The 20,018-nt window shown below is 41.1% G+C and overlaps 1 protein-coding gene across 2 annotated transcripts; it reads right to left on the reverse strand.

The window, feature by feature from the left end:
* Positions 1-810: 810 nt before the first annotated feature.
* On the reverse strand, positions 811-19,932 carry LOC121488355 (UDP-glucuronosyltransferase 3A1-like). Of its 2 annotated transcripts, none has more exons than XM_041750865.1 (7): positions 19,719-19,932; positions 17,083-17,184; positions 9,833-9,947; positions 6,569-7,100; positions 4,146-4,377; positions 2,401-2,620; positions 811-1,288 (listed from the first exon to the last, which is right to left on the reverse strand). In XM_041750865.1, the coding sequence occupies exons 2-7, from the start codon at positions 17,114-17,116 to the stop codon at positions 1,012-1,014; spliced, it is 1,410 nt and encodes a 469-aa protein (XP_041606799.1). In that variant the 5' UTR covers positions 17,117-17,184; positions 19,719-19,932; the 3' UTR covers positions 811-1,011. The 2 variants fall into 2 exon arrangements, with proteins under 2 accessions (XP_041606799.1, XP_041606798.1); XM_041750864.1 differs by having other exon boundaries at positions 19,715-19,932.
* Between the last annotated feature and the right edge of the window lie 86 nt (positions 19,933-20,018).

A 20,018-nucleotide genomic window follows, 5' to 3' on the forward strand; every position in this document is an offset into this window, starting at 1 on the left:
CAAATGGAAGAGCTGGCTGATATCTCATGTCATATCATGAAAAGTGAGGGAAAAAAAAAAAAGCAGAAAGGAGAGAGACTGAAAAGTTTCTGAGACAGTGAGTATATGAACCAGACTATGGCCATCTTGAGAAATTCCATCACTATAACTACTCTGTGGCTTAAAACCTTCTTAAGTACAGCCCCTTTCCTCCATTTTTTTTCTTTTAACTCACCCTTAAGTACACCCTCCAGGCAAAGCTTCCTTGATCAGTTCAGGATATGACTCCTCCTAGACAGCCCCCCAGTATATACTCCCCAGCCTTTAAAGCAGGTCTAACTGGAGATGGTATTGTGGAGACCTACTAATCTTGTGGCAGCCCAAGACAGTCTTATGTTTATGTAATAAAATTCATAATAAATCATTTCTCATTAAGCTGGACCTGTTTGCCTTTTTCTTCAGTCTCATGGCTTCTTTGGCCTTTGAAGGTAGTTGTACATATATTTCCCTTTCAGGGAACAACAGAATGAACTAAGCAGGGGTTATGTCTAGGAATAGGGAGTGGGGAGGAAGGTGGGGCTATCTTGCTGAAGGTTTGGGTCTGCAAGAGGAGTCCATTGATAAGGGGTAAGAACCCTGAGATCGAATTCATAGACACAGAAAATAGCACAGGGATTTGCCAAGAGTCAGAAGTGGGGGTGTGGGGTGGTAATCAGTGCAGTTTTAGTTTGGAAAGATGAAAAGTTCCAGAGATGGATATTAGTAATGTTTACACCACAATATGAATGTACTTAGTGCTGCTAAACTCTATACTTAGTGGCTACAATAGTCAATTTCATGTAATGTATATTTTTTTTAAAAAGACCCCCAAGAGTGCTTCACAAAAATTTCTAAACAGAGACAGAAAATAGTGAAGAGCAATTTGAGTGCCACCCTCAAGTACCAATACAGAGAAGAAAACGGGTGTCCTGAGCTGGGGAAAGCCATATACAACCAGTGGCTCCCCAAACATCTGTCAAGGCTGAACCTCCATCAGGCCTTCTTCTGCTTCCTGGCCCCACACAGCCACTTGGCCACCATGCCCAGCAGCTTCCCACAGAGCCACAGGGTGCCCAGGGTGACCACCAGCAGGAACAAGATGACGTCCAGCAGGTACTGCTCATGCCATGGCTGCTGCAAGGCATAGGGCTTGAGGTGTGCTGCACCCCCTGTCTGGAGGATGTGGTCGATCCAGCCCACCAGCCTCTGGGCAGGGGTCAGGGGGTGAGAGCGCCTGATGATGCTGGCAGCCACGGCTGCTGACTTGTACCTGTTGGCAGAGACAGGGGTGGGGCATTACTCATGTGACCTCAGAAGTCTTAGAGACCTGCATCTCACACACACTTTCATCCAAATGCACAAAAGACTCAGTTTGAAGGAAAAGTTCTTGGCCTGGCCTTGCCACAGTCTAGGTGGGTCCCACTGAAAAGTTCTAACTGGTCCCTCCATGCAAAGATCCAAGCCTAGTGCTAAAGTGCCAAACTATAAAAAGGTGACCAAAATGTAAGGACATGTCTCTACCCAAGGATATTTATGGTACAATGAAAGAAAAAGTATATAGGAATATATGCTATGTAATACACACGGATTTAGGGTAAATGTCCTGGAGACCCTAATAGGACATCCAGTCCATCATGGTTATCACATCATTGTGCTGGATGGGAATTTACTTAAGAGAACATGAGCTTTTTTACTGACTCACTTAACAGAAATTCATCCGTTTACTTTGTGGCAGGCCCTGTCCTAGGCCCTGGGAACACAGGGGAAATAAGAGACACACCTGGCCATCCAGGGAGCTTACACTCTACTTCTAGTATAAGGGACACACAATAAATTAAAACAAAGAAATGGGGTGGTTACTGATCATGAGAAGTGTTAAGACAGAAAAATTATGATTTAAGGAGCTGGAGAATAAGGTATTTAGGACTGTCACACAAAGACCTCCTGCCTCTCTGAGGAGAGGACATTGGAGATGACACTGTCATGAAGGAGCCATCCCTGTGAAGGGAAGGGAAGGATATCCCAGGGAGTAGCACTGACAAAAGGCTTAAGGCAGGAAACAGTGTGGCATTTTAGGGGACAGAGAGGCAACTCCTGACTCAACTGGAATTCTACTATAAGCACTCCAAAATATAAGACCTCTCAGAGACCCTGTATAAGTATATTGAGGTCTTCACCCGTAAGACAGCAATTGTTTTCAACATCTAACCTAAATTGCCTAGTCTTGTTCTCAGAGGAAACACGTCAGTTGTAAGCATCATGCACATATTATTCTGTGTCTTGGAAGTTTCAGCTTTTATTGCAAAAAAGTGGCACACAGTGCCCTTTGTGTTTTATGTCTTCATTCAGCCTACGTTACCACAAGCCCAAAGAGCTCCTTACCTCTTGTCTTCTATAACTTGCCTCATCTTCAGAGCCAATGTCTCTGCCTTGATCTGCTGTAGCTGGATAGAGACACCAAACTTTTTGGCCTCTACTTGGACAAGGTTTTCAGGCTGGTCTCCAAATAGGGGAATCCCCACCATGGGCACACCATGTTGGATGGCCTCCATTATGCTATTCATCCCACCATGGGTGACAAAAAGACGGATGTGTGGGTGAGCTGTTTCAATTAAGAAACAGAGCAGAATATTTCAGATTGAAAATTTTCAGAATGAAAAGTTTCAGAAAACCAGGGAAAGGAGGAAGGGCAGAAGAAAATACCAAGGGAATTTCAAAGTCTGTTGGAGCCATTATAAAAACTGTTTTGCTTGGGAAATATCCAAGATGCATGTTACTAACATACAGGATTCCAAGTGCTGCCTTCTTGTGGAAATTCCTTGCTGTAGCCAGAACCTAGCTAAGACTCAGAACCCAGGGAATTCTCTAGACAATAATGCCAAGCAAGGAGTATATATGTCTCTCCATCCATCAATCTTTCTCTCTGTCATCCTAGTCACTCCCTTTGTTTCATCCAGCTGTTTTCTCATTGTGTCTCTCTCTGTCTCTTTCTCTTTGTTTTGAGCACTCTTTTCTCACCTGCCAACTTATTTCCCTCTTCTTTGAATTCCTGACACATTCATTGGCCCATAACTCATGTGGCAATCCTTAAACTTATACTGTATGTGTTGTCTCCTCAAATACATGATTAGCCCCTTGAAAGGAGAGACTAGACTCTACACTTGAGTATTTCCACTTCCAGCATTTCCACCCCACCCTATTTAGAGCTAAGATATTTGTTGAAAATGAAAAGTTTGTCTCAGCCTGTATCACTCAACTCCGAGGTGCACCAGAATCTTGTCTCTTCTTTGAAAGGAGCACCATGTACCCCACTCCAGACTTAAAAGAGTTAAATTTGTAGAAGTGGAGACAGGAATCTGTTCCTTCAATTCCTCAGGTTATTTTAAGTCATTATCTTGATTATAAGTCTTTGATTCAATCAGAGGCTATGGCAGCAAGGGATCTGTAACAAGCAGCACTGAGCACAAAGAAAACCTATTGGGGGTGGGGGAGGTGAGGGAACTCTCTGGGACCAGGGACAAAAATGGACCAAATAACTATGAGGTTGTTCATCTTGGCACTCAGTTATTTTTGCACATCCTAAAGACACTATTGGCACCAATGTTGTGAAGGTATGAGTTACTCACACCTTAATAGCTAAGAAAGATGTGTTTGTGGGAGCAGTGGGTATATGTGTGTGTGTATATATACACACATACATACATACATATACACACACGTATAAGTGCATGTGAGAGTGAACAGTTACTCATGAAGCCACTAAATACAGTGGCAATATCCTTCTGATATGTATTCTCTAGAATCCATAGTTTGTTTTGGATTGTGTTTGGATGACCCTCTTCAAGATCAAATACAGTAAGTCAAGGTGATTTTGATGTCTGCTGATATCTGGCTTGGGATAAAAAACACAAAAGGGAGATGGCTGTTTGGGCACCTGATCTCATTAGACATAGGATCTGTAAGATCTGCCCTAAGAACTCCAGCTGGCTGTTCTGTTTCTGCCTTCCCAACACTTACCCTGCTATCAGAGCTCCTTCTAGTGCAAATGGGATTGCCCTACTAGAGGTCAGAGCCTGAGGAGTCCTAAAAATATGTAAAGAGAAGGGTCAGACCTGGGCAGTCCTTACCCAGGAGGTCATTCTGAGGAAGCCAGTTCACAATTTTCACATTTGCTGCCAATTTGATCTCTTTGGGCCAATAAGAAGGATTACACTTCCATATAACCCCTTGTGAGAGATTAGCAAAGGCACCATTCATCTCTCTGAGAAGTTCCTGAGTTTGAACGGTGCTCACCATGGAGCCCAGAGCCACAAGAACAAAACCAGAGTCTCCAAATTTGGCGATGAAATTCTCAAATTCCTGGAGAGAGGTAAGAAAGGAAAAAGAGGTGAACAAAGTTGTTCAGCCATGAAATGAAACCAGCTATTTACTGAACATACCCTCCCATCATTCCTAGGGCTCAGCCCATGGGACAGCTCAGTACTTTCTGCATGGTGCTTACGCCCATTGTGTTGGTGGGAATATCTTTCTTCTTTAAAATCCTGATGCTAGTGTCAGGGCCATCCTAGACCATCTGCTCATCATAAGTCAATGGAGACATGGTTGCTTGGGAATTTCCCAAGGCCACCAGAAAATGGTAGTGTAAGGAAGAATACTGGTCGGGTGTTAGAGTTTGACAGAGGGAGGAGCTATGTTTGAGGCAACATTGGAGAAGCCAGGAGCAGTCTTCTAGCATAAGAAGTGGAACAGTGGAGAAAGGCTCCTGACCACTCACATTCAATGCACCGCGTAGAGTGCTTTGCTCTGATATGTTGTGATATTCTTATTAACTGATTTTTGTAATTCATCTTCTATGTTAGTGGCTCACCCACATGACTACAAATTATATTCACATAAGAAGGCTTTTAAAAAGTGGTAGTGCCCAGTCGTAACTGTAAATCTGAGCAGCTTATTCTTTAAAATCCTCAGGCAATACACTTAAGTACTTAAGGTTGCGATTTAATGTTTTAATCTTGGCTTTAACACAGTTTTGGTCAATTCTTGCTTCAAGTATTTCTTCGGACCCTGACTCTGGACTTGTGGAGCTCCCCTTCATCAGCTTCTAGCCCCTCTTCCCTGGATTGATTCCATCCAGCATAATACTGCCTGATTTACCATTTCAAAGGACCGCTTTGACAACAGCTTTGTTGTTCTTTTTAATTACAAAAGCCACATGAGACCACTATATAAAAACTGGAAAATACAGAGAAAAATTTTTAAAAGGCTCTCTTATCTAACAGCCATTACAACCCTTACTCCCATTATGCTCCCGCTTAATAATCCCCTTCCCCTGCCCTATAACCAAGGCCTAACCCACCTTCCTATCAAATAAAGTCTCCTGCAACCCCGGTCTGGCTATATTTATGCAATTGAATCTTCTGGTTCAGTCCAGCTAGAGTCACCAAGAGAACACACAGTAGTGCCTGTCTTATTTTAATTTTGACACTTAGAGCTACTTATTCTCTTCAATTGGAAGTCCTTCCACCCCTAACTCCATACATAAAAATCCTGCCATCAACTCAAAGCCCATCTAGCCCATGGATCATTCCCCAACTCTCTCTACTCACTCAGGTCAAGGTCAGTAGACAAAGGGTAGACACTTGGGTGCCTGGAAGACCCAGACCAAATCAAGGCTCTTTTCAGCTCTAAAATGAATGGGAGCGGGAAAATCACTTATGCCACCTGAGTCCCTGTCTCCTCATTTACAAAAATGGAGGTGGCATCATATTTCCCTCTAGGTGGCAAGATATTATATAAGATAAATTCCATAAAATGCCAAACCAGTGCTGATAAGCAACAGGAAGCCAACTCATTTTACTCCCCGCCAGTTAAAAACTTCTACTGCAGTAGTTCTGAGTTTATGCATTCAAACCAATGCAGCAGCTTCCACAATGTACAATTCCCAGGACTGACCCCAGATCAATCAAATCAGAAGGCCTAGGTGGAATTAGGAATTAGGCCTCTATAAACTGGGGATGCAGGTGAGGATGCCCACATTTCTTGCTGTGGGCACACAATCCCACTGGTTACATAACTGCTGTGAGTTTCACTGTGAGTAACTCATCTCTTTAACAATCCTCACATGTAATGAATGCTTGCTACACAGTTACTATATATATGTTCATACAAAATGCACATGAAAATATCAACTTATTAAAAGGCTTATCCCAGGGCACCTGGCTGGCTCAGTGGAAAGAGCATGCAACTCTCAACTCTGGGGTCATGAGTTCAAGATCCATGCTGGTTTTAGAGATTACTAAAAATAAAATAAAATGAAATGTTTATCCTACCAGGGCTAGGAGTAGAGAAGACCCTACATGTACTATGTAAGGAATTCCTCAGGATTGTGCAATTCCTAACACTATAATTGCATCACCCTGAAAGTGAGCCTTCCTTCAAAGCATGTCTTAGATGCACTTGCCTCACCCTATTCTGTCCCAGTTCCCACTGGCAGGGCAGCCACCAACGGGAGAGCTCTGCATGAAGTCCATATTAAGCACTAACCACTTACTTGTGGCACTGGTTTAACAGGTCTGGCCATTAAGCCTCCAACATACACAGTGTTGGGAAGCAGGGGACGAGCAAAATCAAATGCAAAGTCAGAGTTAACAAACCATAGTTCTGCTTTCTTTAGAAGATTAGACAAAACTGGCCTAGAGCCTTCTGGGAAATGTTCCTTGATGGCGTTGTCATAAGAAGACTGGATTTGCCATTGTTTTCTGGAAAAATTGAAGAACATCAGAAAATTCTTCACTCGGCCCCAGAAGTCCATGTGGTCAGTTAGAAGGGACTGGAATACTGGGACATAAGACAGGGGGCATGGTAGTCCAAAATCTATAGTACCAAACGAGGAAGAGAGAATGGACACAAATGGTTTTCCAAGCTTCTCAGCAACCAGGAAAGAACAGTAGTCAAAATTCTCAATTATCACTAGATCAAAGTTCTCATTCTTTAAGATGTCCATGATATCCTTTCTCCTTAAAAAATGATTGCACTGAAGCCCCAGTAGTTTCATAAAGTCTAAAAATTTTCCAAATGTGTGTCTGTAGGAAAGAAAAGAAAGAGTGACTATTCACTGGAAGTGTTAATTTCACATGTGTAAAGGAATCTTGAGCTACGAAGAAAATATCCCAGGTGAGCAAGACCACACCTAGCAGCAACACACCTGTCCCACCACTGTTTACAAGTACCCTCATCTCAGTCACTTTGTGCACATGTTCTGTTCTGGAGAGTGTTCTTTTCCCCTCCTCTTCCTCCTTTCATCCAAATCCCAAGTACTCTCTATGCCAGTTTTTTCAAAAAAGTGTATCTTTGAGTTCTTAATTCTTGAAATCCACAGGCACAACTGAATTATGTTAACTGGAAACAAATCGCCACTGTTGGACCTTCTGCTCTGGAAACCTTCTCTGACCATAGCAAATCTCAAAGATCCTCTTTCTACTTGATAAATTCTCTAACATTCTCATTAACTTTCTTTTACATACTGGCTTTTTATGAGTGATTTTCTTGTTTACTCAGCCAAACTGTGGAAGTCACTTGATGACACAGTCCCACAAATTTTGATCATACAAGCTATTTTTAAAAATCACTGTGGATTCTGAATGTAATAGATCATCTCATGCAAGGGACTAATTTATCATATTAGAACTCAAAACTCAGCTAAAATGGGAATTCCACCTTTCTATGCCCACAAGTCAAGCAATGAAAGAAAATAAAAGAATATAGAGAAAGAAAAAAAAAGAGAAAGGAAAAGCAAAGCAAGGTCCGGTTAATAATAATAATATTATTAGCTTTTGTACTTCCACGTAGATTGAAGTATCCAAAGAAGATAATGATAAAGAGCACTAACATGTGATTAAGACTTTGCCCAGGGGAATATTCCTAGGACCTATCTCCTTATAATGCTTTCCCATCACTGCCTATATAGAATATGATTCTGTCTGCTTCCTGTTTATACACTTATGGAGAAATAGATAAAAATGTCCATCTACACTTCAAGGTAACAGAGGTAACAGGTGCAATAGCTCAAGACATCAGGGGCCCGCTGGCTACATGGAGGACCATGAGAATCAATGCCCTGGTACCCTGTAATTATACACTAGTGTACCACTGCACCCCAGAGTGAGAAGGACCAGAAGTGAAGAACTTATTAGCAATATACAGATCTCTGCCTGATATTTAGGATCAACTTCAAGTTATACAATGAAAGTGATTGGCAAAAAACATCCTTGGCTGTATATTTTTGAAGATTTCATGTAACAAAGGAGTGTGACTGTCAGATGTTTTAGATAATTTCAGTAGTACCATAAGAATTCCTAAAATATATTTCATTCATCATCATATCTAAAATTAAGCTAACAAAGAGAAAAAATGTTTAAGAATGCGTAGTTACCTATGCCTGTCTCCAAAAATATTAAGGGAGAAGACATAGAGCAAATAGTTGAAATATATAATAATGAACAGTACAAAATAATCCAGACTCAGGATCAAATGAATAGGTTAGATCAGACCTAGGCAAGAAGGACTGTGGTCTCCCAGTTTGAGTGAGGAAAAAAGGTTCTACAGAAAAAATATAAGCAAGAAATATAAGCAAGACTTTGACTAGTAAGTAAAATTTTCAAGGTAAAAAGAAAGCAAGATCACTGTAATTATTTAAGATGGATTTTCTTGTCTTCCCACATTCATGTCTAAGAGTAAGGAGTTATGTGTTCCTCTTCATTCAAACAAGGCAAAAGGAGTCGTGTCTTATTCTGCATGAGATTGATTGCTTTTTACAAGGACTTTACATGGCCAGGGTGCCTGGGTGGCTCATTTGGTTAAGCATCTGACTCTTGATTTTGGCTCAGGTCATGATCTCTGGATTGTGAGATCAAGCCCCTCATCAGGCTCGGTCCTCAGTGGGGAGTCTGCTTGAGATTCTCTTTCTCTGCCTCTTACTCTACCCCTCCCTCTGCTCCTGCTCTCTCTTTCTCTGTCTCACTCTCTCTCTGGGCTGCCCTGGCACCCCAATAAATGCATCTTTTTATTTTTTTTTTTAAATTTTTTATTTATTTATGATAGTCACAGAGAGAGAGAGGGAGAGGCAGAGACACAGGCAGAGGAAGAAGCAGGCTCCATGCACCGGGAGCCCGACGTGGGATTCGATCCAGGGTCTTCCAGATCGCGCCCTGGGCCAAAGGCAGGCGCCAAACCGCTGCGCCACCCAGGGATCCCTAAATGCATCTTTTTAAAAAAGGACTTTACATGGCTAGATGTTCAATTGTTACAAAATCAATGTTCTTAAGTCTTCCCCCATTAATATAATATGTGTGAAGAAAAGAAAAAAAAGTGATTTCCTTATTTCATTTCCCTACCAAGAGTGAGAGGGTGAGGTGCCTATGTTTCTGTGTTGGGGAGGTTATAAACAAATATTATAAGAGAAGTGTTGAAAGTACATCCCAGAAGAAACAACCTCTACTTTCTACAGAAATCCATTCATGGAAAATAAATAAATAAATAAATAAATAAATAAATAAATAAATAAATAAATAAATAAATAAAATCCATTCATGGAAGAGGAATAGTGCAAAGCAAAGAAGAATCTCCAGTGATTAAACTGGATGATTTGGTGTGAATACTTGATTCCCCAATCATCCATTCATCATCTATCCCTTCATCTATCCACCCATCCATCATCCCTTTCTTGTCTTCAGCCCAAGCATTCATGCATCCATCCATTCATTTACATCACTAAAATAGTGACTCTTTGGTTCAAATAATAAAAAATAACAATTACCTGCCATTCAAAGCTTCTTCTATAAAATAATCTATATACTCCTTCAATCTTTTGTTGTAATCTTCAGGTGGAAACCAAGGAATAACTTGGTATGATGTTTCCTTCTCTGTAAAATCTGAAAAACACCCATGGATTAAAAATGATAAATATGTCACAAAACATGGATTAGTATTAGTGTAATAATATCAATATTTGTTTGCTCAAATAATTTTACTTTCTTTAAATGTTTGCCTTTTGGACTACTTTTGTATTGTTTGGCTGCATTTTCATTCATTCAGCCTTATAAAATGATAACATGTATTGAGAACCTTACACTAATTCAGGAGTGCTTCTCAATTTAAAGTTATGGAAGCTTCCATTTTTTTAAAAGACTTATTTATTTATTTATTTATTTATTTATTTATTTATTTATTTGAGAGAGGAAGCACACAAGAGCAAGGGAAGAGGCAGAGAGAGAGAGAAGCAGAGAAGAGAGGGGGGGAGGGAGAAAACCTCAAGCAGACTCTCTGCTCAGCACCAAGCCCAATGAAGGGCTTGATCTCAAAACCCTAAGATCATGACCTAAGCCAAAATAAAGAGTCAAATGCTTAACTAACTGAGCCATCTAGATGCCCCTGGAAGATTCCATTTAAAGCTTCCATAAGGTTTAACTATCTGTCTCATTTTACAGGTAAGGAAACAAAGGTAATTAAAGATGCAAAGTTAATTATCTTTAAGATAATTTGTCAAGGAAGTTATAGAATTTGATTTCAGAGCCTCTGTTCTTTCTGTTTTAGAAAAACTCATTTTCATTATTTAGAGTGATAAATCCAAATAGGTTTTTTTGATTCAATAAAAAAATACCAAAAAACATAAAATAGTAGACTTCTGTACCTCTACTTACCAGCATGGCTTCTCCCACATATTCATGTATAATAAAAAGTCTGAGTCCATTTTTGATGTTTGACTACTGACAGTTTTCAAGCCCTATTTCTCATGCCCTCTTCAGTGCTTCATCTGATCAAACTATTAAGAAAGTCAGCATGTTCCCTTGGCCCTTATGGGAGTTTCAAACTATGCAAGTTAAGTCAATGAGGGGGAACCTTCATCACATCCCAACTCTCTACACACAATAAAAACTCAAACCAGTTATCCCTTTCTTCTCTGGAAAGCCATTTTTTAGATTTGCTTAGGAACCTGTCCTAATCTTCTAAAAAAAAAAAAAGCATTATTTGAGTAATAAAAATTCTATACTCTCTTGTACATATAAGTTTTCATCAGTTATAACATCCAATCAAATTGTGTGTAAACTGGGGATACATTAATGCACAGCCCTACATGTTAAAACCACCAAGCCCAATCTTAGTGAAATTACTGCAATCCAAGTATGTACTGTCAAATACTTTGCAGTTACAGATTTCCGATCACAGGCCAGTATGTTCTATTCAGTACCTATGTCAATATGCTCCCAGCTTCAGTTTGCCTTCACCTCGGAAAGGACACAGAACACCTTTAATTTGTTGTCCTCGGAGTATTTCAGTAGTCCTACTATTGGCCATAATCTTTATTGGCAAGATCTTAATCAAATCCAACTTTCACCAGGAGCCACTAGTACATTATATTGAGAATACCCTGCTCTAAGGATAATCATTTGACATACTCACTCAGTACAGAGAAACATTCTCAAAGGAACTCCCACAAAGGGATGTGCCATTGCCACACCCAAAGCTCAAGGCCTAGGACCTCAGTTAAATTCCTGGGAATTATCTGATCAGGTAAGGCCTCTCTATCCATGACACTATCAAGAAACAACTATTAGGGCACCTGGGTAGCTCATTAAGCATCTGACTTTAGCTCAGGTGATGATCTTAAGGTCCTAGGGATTGAGCCTCAAGTTGGGCTCCCTGTTGAGCGGGAGTCTGCTTTTTCATCTCCCTCGCCCTCTGCCCCTCCCACTGTTCATGGATTCTCTCGATCTCTCAAATAAATAAATAAAAAAGAAACAACTATTGACACACAACACCACAATATCTCAACAAATCCAACAACTTTAAAGCCTTTTTTCAATCTGGAGACAATATATTTCTGATTTATACATAAATCCATTTATGCTTAATTTTGAAAATTGGCCCACTTTGAATAATGTCAAATAACAAAAAGATCTAGAATTGGTCCAAATTGCAATACAGTAGGCACTGTCATTAGTACCCCTTACATTTGCATTCATTATCAAGCCTTCAGCAACCTCTTCCCATGCTTCCTGGAGTTGTCTAGACTACCTGTGATAGCAGTATTAGTCTCCAATTGCTGCTATAGTTAATTACTATATAAACTTAGTTGCTTAAAACAAAACAAATTTATTATCTTATAATTCTGGAGATCAGACTTCCAAAATGGGTCTCACTAGGACAAGAGAAAGGTGTGGGTAGGCCAGCGTTCCTTTTGGAGGCTCTAAAGGATAATCCATTTTCTTGTTTTTTCCATCTTTTAATGGTTGCCTTCATTCCTTGGCTCATGGCCTCCTTTCAACTGGAAATGACATCACCCATCATCTGACTTTTCCTTCCATCATCATATTTCCTTCTTTTACTCTCTTGTCCTCTTCTCTCTTTTTAATTTAAAATCAATTAATTACATATAGTGTATTATTAGTTTCACTAATAATGAGTTTAGCAATTCATCAGTTGCATATAACATCCAGTGCTCATTACATCAAGTGCCCTCCTTAATACCCATCACTCAGTTATCCCATCCCCCCAATCTTCTCTTTTTTTAAAAGGACTCCTGTAATTATATAGAGCCCAAATGGATAATCCAAGATAATCGCCTCATCTCAAAATCTTTATATTAATCACATCTGCAAAGTCCCTTTGCCATGTAAGGTAGCATATTCATTGGTTCTAAAGATTAGAGGATCTCTTTGGGTGAGGGCATTACCTTCTACCATCATATTCTGCTCGCTGGACCTCAAATACTCATATCCATATCGCATACAAAATACAATCATCCCATCCCAACATTCCCACAAGTCTCAAACCATAATATCATCAACTCATAATTCAAAATCTCATCTAAATATCATTAGCTTGAATGTCCCAAATTATATTATCCAGATAATTCAATCAGGTATGGGTGGGACAGTCTGGATATGATCCATCTGTGGACCTATGAAATTAGGAAACAGTTTATCTGCTTACAAGAAATATTAAGATGCCAGTTATAGATAATTATCATTCAAAATGGAACAAAATGGAAGGAAAGTATGAATTTCTGGTCCTAAGACATGTTGACTTCCAACTGGGCAGACAATGTTAGGTTTTAAAAACTGGAAATAACCTGCTGTGATTTGAAGCTCAGCCCTGAAGCTTGAAGTTCTACCCTCTGTACTCACTGGTTCACACTCAGACACTTCATTTGTTCTTCATAAAAGGTAGCGTGAGCTCTCAGCTGAATAGTTTATGTTTCTTACCTTGGGGGAGTTCAATGGCCCTCTTTCATGTCATTTTTTCTCTGTCTTTCTCAGTCTAAATTGGTAGTGTTTATCCTGGTATAAAATTCTCAAGGACCTTATGGATCTTCTGGGTATGTCATGGGAATTCACTCTGCTATACAAGAGCTACTACACAGATCTTTAAAAATAATTTCATCTCTACTTTCGGCTTCAGACAACAGAGCTGAAGGGACTCATGATTCACACACTTAACATTTAAAGAGCTCTGTGAGACTGAATATTCTGACCATACAGAGGCAACCGCAAGAGGCTATCCAGCCACAACTCTGGTTTTCTCTTTCCTAACAGTGAATCTCCTAATTTTAGAATCTTTTGCAATCTGGATAGGCTGAGAATTTCCTAAATCAAGAAGTCCTCATTTCTTTATGATTAATGGTTTTTCCTTCAATTTATCTCTTTCCTCTCATATTTTACTATAAGAAGCAAGAAGTCCTCAATATCTATATTTTTACTAGAGGTGTGTGTTTATGATGGTTTACATACTGTCTCAGACAATATAGATTTTCTCTACCATGCTCCTCACTTCCTTCTTGGTCCTCAGTAGCAGAATTCTTATGTTTTCCATTAGGATACAAATGACATGTAACATCATATTAGCTTCAGGTTTAAAACATAATGATTTCATATTTGTATATATTGCAACAGAATTCTTAAAATCCACATTTCTACCAATAGTCTCTTCAAGACAATCTAGATTTATTCTATCAGACTTCTTAATATTTTCCAGCCTCTATTGATAGCCCAATTATAATGCCTGACATTGGTTGGAGCCACAGTATATGTGAATATTGAAGATCTTTGCTTCTTCAATCTGATACCATTTCTTTATTAAAGTAGTAAATAAATAAATAAATAATAAATAAATAAATAAATAAATAAATAATAAAGTAGTAATGAATGAACAATATGGGAAAATGTGTCCAAACAAGGAGTGAACACATTGTAAGGTTCAAATGCTACAACACACTGAAATGGGCATCAGGTCAAAAATAATTACTCAATCATGTGTTTTTTCCCCGTTTGCAGACATCTAGTCAAGCTCTATTCCTAAGGTAAAGAATTAATATGCATTTCAAAGCCTCAAAAATGCCCATGATTGGGGAATACTAGAAGAAACTCTAGACTCTTAAACCTGAAAGCTAAGGATGAAACTGAAGGGACCAAAAAAAGACATACAAATGGCCAACAGACACATGAAAAAACACTCAACATCACTCAGCACCAGGGAAATACAAATCAAAACCACAATGAGATACACCTCACGTCAGTCAGGATAGGTAAAAATAACAACTCAGGAAACAACGGATGTTGGCAAAGATGTGGAGAAAGGGAAAACCTCTTATGCTGTTGGTGGGAATGCAAACTGGTGCAGCCACTCCGAAAAACAGTATGGAGGTTCTTCAAAAAGTTAAAAATAGAGCTACCCTATGATCCAGCAATTACACTACTAGATATTTATCCAAAGGATACAAACATAGTGATTCAAAGGGGCACATGCACCCAAATGTTTATAGCAGCAGTCTCCATAAAAGCCTAACTATGGAAAGAGCCCATATGTCCATTGACAGAGGAATGGATAAAGAAGATGTTTTATATATATACACACAATGTAATATCACTCATCCATCAAAAGGAATGAAATCTTGCCATTTGCAATAATGTGGATGGAACTAGAGGGTATTATGCTAAGTAAAATAAGTCAGAAAAGACAAACCCCATATGAATTCACTCATATGTGGAATTTAAGAAACAAAACAGATGAACATAGGGGAAAGGAAGGAAATATAAAATAAGATGAAAATTGAGAGAGGCAAACCATAAGAGATGCTGAAGTCCAGAAAACAAAATGAGGGTTGCTGGAGGAGAGGTGGATGTGGAGAAGAGATAACTGGTTGACGGGCATTAAGGAGGGCACTTCATGTAATGAGCCTGGGTATTATATGCAACTGATGAATCACTAAGTTCTACTTCTGAAACTAATAAAAAAAATTGAAGGGATTCATGATTTCAAATTGTTTATAGATTTTTATGTACATATATTTAGTAAAGGGTTAGAAGGTCTGTCGCTTTTATCGGTTTCTGAAAATTCATGGGAACTACCAAAATTATTTTTTAATCAAATTAAAATTTTAATTTAATTTAAAATTTTAATTAAATTTAATTGCAATTTTCAAAATTAAGAATAACTACTTTGAAAATTAATATACTACAGCTATTTAATCATGTCTGTGGTAAACACAGATATAAAAAAGATATACATATAAATAATGTTCAGTGAAGGATGCAGAACCTAATCTAGAAGGTGATTAAAATGGTTTTAAGTGGGAACTCAAATAGATATTTGTACACCAATTTTCATAGCAGCATTATTCACAATATCCCAAAAGGTGGAAACAACCCAAATGTCCATCAACAGATGACCGGGTTAACAAAATGTAGTATGTCCTTATAATAGAATATTATTCAGTCTAAAAAAGGAAGGATATTGTGATCCATACTATAGCATGGATGAGCCTTGAAGATGTTATGCAAAGTGAAATGAGCCAGACACAGAAAAACAAATATTGTATGTTTCTACTTAAATGAGGTAACTAGAATAGTCAAATTATTAGAGAAATAAAGTAGAATAATGGTTACCAAGGGCTGCTGGCAAGGGGTAATAGGCAGTTACCATACAATCAGTACAGAGTTCCCGTTTGTGAAGATAGAAATGTTCTAGAGATGAATGGCAGTGATGGTTGCAGAACAACGTGAATGTACTTACCATCACTAAACTTACAAAGCAAATGTTTAAGTGGCAAATTTTATGCTGTGTATATATCACCACTATAAGAATCTTAAAAGAAATTTTCACAGAAAAGAACTTGTCTTAATAAAATCTGAATTAACAAAGACTGATCACCTTTAAAGTTTTATAATTTCTCAGAATTTAAAAAAATAATAATAATAATAATTTCTCAGAATTTTATTCTTCAAAGCTGCTGCTCAAAATTGCATCTTTTTTTTTTAATCAAAGCCTGAGAAGACATCAGATTGAGCAATCCAAAACTTAAAGTCCTAAATCCACCCAACATTATTATTAGCCTGCCATATGACCTTGAGCAAACCATTTCAGTTCTCTGGGCTGCTGTTTTCTTGTCTGTCAACAGACCAGATTTATTGCTCATATTAGCTAAAATTCATTGGATTCAGTGATTTAGTTAAGAACGTCCAACATGATTACACACAAACTGTTGGGCAGTCGTTGATTTTTCAAGAGAACAAAATCATCTCAATGATAGATCTTAGCTGGATAAATAAGGGACTTCCTAAGAAAGCTTTCTTAGATTTCAGATATCATAAAGGGAGAATGTAATCTATGAAATAAAAAAGAAGAGTAATTTGTGATAAAGGAAAAGAAAATCATATATTTGCCTGAACACTTCTGTTCATGTGTTTGCATGCCGTTATGAAGTACCACTTACCAAAATAATCTGTACTATATGGAGGGTTGCTTGGGATGAAGTGGAAGTCAAGGTAAGGGAGGAAAATATGGGACTACAGAGTGTGGAGTGCTGGGATACAGAGCCAAGAAGTTTTCCAACTCCTTGGAAAGTTTTCCAACACACACACACACACACACACACACACACACACACACATTTTTCGTTCTTTCAGTCCAATTAGATTTTAAAAATACTTTTCTAAGCAAAAGTCATCGTTGTTTTATTCTATACTATGCACAGAGTAGAAGAAATCAAGAATTGGTGGGGAAAGATACCTGTTATCAATGAATTTCCTTTCTGGTGAAGCATGATGACATTATGATGATGATCTTGAAGAATCTGAGACACCTGGTCCAACAGTAGATGATGGCTTCCACCTAGGAACAATGTACAACTTCATATTTGTAATGTTGAGAATAACGTGCCTGAAGCTGATAGGTTGATAGATCCAGGAGTTGAGAGTTAGCAAACAGAAATTTCATGGTGAGTGGAGGAAGATGAGCTTCATCAGTAAATCTGTCCATCTCCCACCCAACTGGCCCAAATCCTTGACCGTGGCAAACCTCCATCATCCTCTTTGTAACTGCGGTCACAAAAATGACCAAACGTCAGTGTGATGAGCTGCTCTGTTTACACCTTAAAGAATTCCTGATCCTAAGTACATGCAAATTTTAGCCAGGCCTTATGGAGACAATGTGTCCTAAAGAAATAACTGTACTGGTAGAAAGTTTGGCACCGTGCTGTATATGAATGTGAATGGTTCCTAAAGGGCAATTAATCAGAGTTCATTCTGGAATCTTCTCCTTTGGAAATGTATGCTAGTGTAAGAGTCAGAAACATGGGAACTTGAGTATCAGTCCAAGAAAGAGCCATTGGAGCAGAGGGAAGCTGAGCCACCGCTTAGAGCCAAAATCCTTGTGAGTCAAATATACTTGGCAAGAGGTTTCTCAGTTGGGGCCTGCATTTTGCTCAACATCAAATTAAGGCATTGAGGGTAACTGAGGTAGAACTACGGGATCCTGTGTGCAGGGGAGACTGGGACATCACCCTCCTAGAAAACTTCTGGGACCCCAAGGAAAGAGAAGCTTGATGGGCAGGGAGGTCCAGGTTCTATCATTGCAAGAAGGGCCTAAAATCACGAGCCATCACGGGGCATTTCTGTTGAGTCTGAGTCTCCGCAGCAGAGAGAGCCCGGTCAGGAGGGAAGGGAGAGACCCTGCCCGACCGGGAAGCGGGGTGGTTGGGAAGGTGCGGCCGTGACGCCGGGTCACAGGGGGGTCACGGGACTACAGGCGCGCGTGTATCCGTGGAGCTTAGTCCGTTCTCGAATATTTATGCTTGTGTTGCACGAGGCAACACGGATTCCGCAAAACACAAGCCCCTGCGGCCTCGGCGGGCCTGCTCGGGCTCACGTTGAACCCGACGAAGGCCCCGAGAGAGGGGAGGAGCCCGCCCGCGGAGGCCGCCATGTCTGCGGGGCGCGGTGCCCCGGTGCATTCTGGGACAGAGGCGGGGCCTCCGGCGCCTCCAAACGGCACCTGCTCCCGCTGCGAGGCCCGGTCACCGGCTTTCAACAGGTGAGGGAGCTCTTTCACGTCACTGCCACTAACAATCAAAACAGAAAAAACAAGAGTTCAAAAGGAGTTACAGGGTCTCTTAAAGAGTTTTTGTTTTGTTTTGTTTTATTCTTTTCTGTTTTGGTTTTTGTGTGTTTTTTTTAAGATTTTATTTTTATTTATTCATGACAGAGAGAGAGAGAGAGAGAGAGAGAGAGGATGAGAGAGACACAGGCAGAGGGAGAAGCAGGCTCCCTGCAGGGAGCCTGACGTGGGACTCGATCTCGGGTCTCCAGGATCACACCACGGGCTGAAGACAGGCGCTAAACCGCTGGGTCACCGGGGCTGCCCTTTTTTTTTTTTTTAAGATTTTATTTTTATTTATCCAATTTGGTTTTTTGTTGTTGTTGTTGTTTGTTTGTTTTTTAATCCCCACTGAAAAGTGCGTGGGAAAGGAAGCTGTGGAGGCGCTGGTCTTGGGGAAGAAACCCCAACTAAATCCCTGGTATGTGCCATTAGGGAGGCCTGGTGTGCTCTGAGTTTCCTACTGGGCGGGGGGGGGGACTCTCTGGGGGCTTAGATGAGATTATTCATGATTCCCTCGAGCTCTAAAATCTCCTAATTCCCAGTGACTTGCACGCAGTAAGTGACCTAAAAGAGCCCCCACTGCGGGTGGAGATGCGATCTTGGGAAAGCCTCATCTTACGATGACCCTGGATCCTGATCCTCTTCCCTTTATCCCTTTTCTTTTTCGTCGTCTATTCCCTTCCATGCAAAAGTAACGGAGGTAAAACCGAGGCCACAAAACGCAGAATTAGTAGCCACCCCCCGCCCCCGAATCCTGCAAACACTTGCAGCCTCGCGCGTGAGACCCGAATGTCCAGGGCCCAGTCCCAGCCCTGGCCCCCACTCCAGGTTTCCTCTGGATGAAAGCACTCCACCCTCCTAGGTGTCCCCTGCTCCACCCTGGCTCCCAGGCGGTGCTTCTGCGGCAGAAGCACCCCCGGAGCCCCCGGCCCTGACCTGCGAGGGCCTGCAAACGCTCCCACCGTGCCCATTGGCAGTCGCTGCGCACCACGCAGCCGGAGCCCGGGGGGAGGCGGCCGGGGGTCTCCGGCCCTGGGCGGGATCGCAACCTTCTGGACCCATCCCGGGCCTCGGAGAGCCAACCAGTGGGGAGAGGGAGGAGGAGGAGGAGGTGCTGTATTCCCTCGGGGAGCGTCTTCGGGCGCGTAGCCTGGGACTCCAGCCCAGTCGGGACAACCGCAGGGAGAGGCTGGGACCGGAGCTGCGTGCGAGCCAACCCCGAGTGCCGGGGGCACGCCCGTCGGTCCTCCCGCCGAGCACTCACCCACCAAAGACACCGTCAGGATCCTGGCGGCCTCGGAAAGCAGCACCCCCGGCAGAAGGAGGCCGCCGAGCAGCAGCGCGCGCCGGGCCATGGTCGTGGGGGCGAGCCGGGAAGCGCAGCCCCGCGCCCCGCGCACCCCGTGCGCCCTGGGGACACGCTAGGCTCGCAGCCCAGGAAAGTGCTGGCGGGCAGATGGGGAAGAAGTGACAGACGGGCCCCGCCTGTGCTTCGTGGCTTCTTGCCCTTCTGCTCCTCCTCCCAGGATGCTCGCCCCACTGGCTAATCTGGCCTCACCCTCCCTAAC

This window comes from Vulpes lagopus, chromosome 3 (genome assembly GCF_018345385.1).
Source record: "Vulpes lagopus strain Blue_001 chromosome 3, ASM1834538v1, whole genome shotgun sequence".
In the NCBI taxonomy this organism is placed as follows: Eukaryota; Metazoa; Chordata; class Mammalia; order Carnivora; family Canidae; genus Vulpes; species Vulpes lagopus.

Bases quoted from the DNA above. Each gene is read 5' to 3' on its own strand.
- LOC121488355 (XM_041750864.1), bottom strand. From the start codon at position 19,805: ATGGCCCGGCGCGCGCTGCTGCTCGGCGGCCTCCTTCTGCCGGGGGTG. The intron at 7,101-9,832 runs GTAATTGTTATT...TCTTTCCTACAG, and splicing joins GAAGAAGCTTTGAATGGCAG to ACACACATTTGGAAAATTTT. The intron at 2,621-4,145 runs GTAAGGACTGCC...TAATTGAAACAG, and splicing joins TCCTCAGAATGACCTCCTGG to CTCACCCACACATCCGTCTT.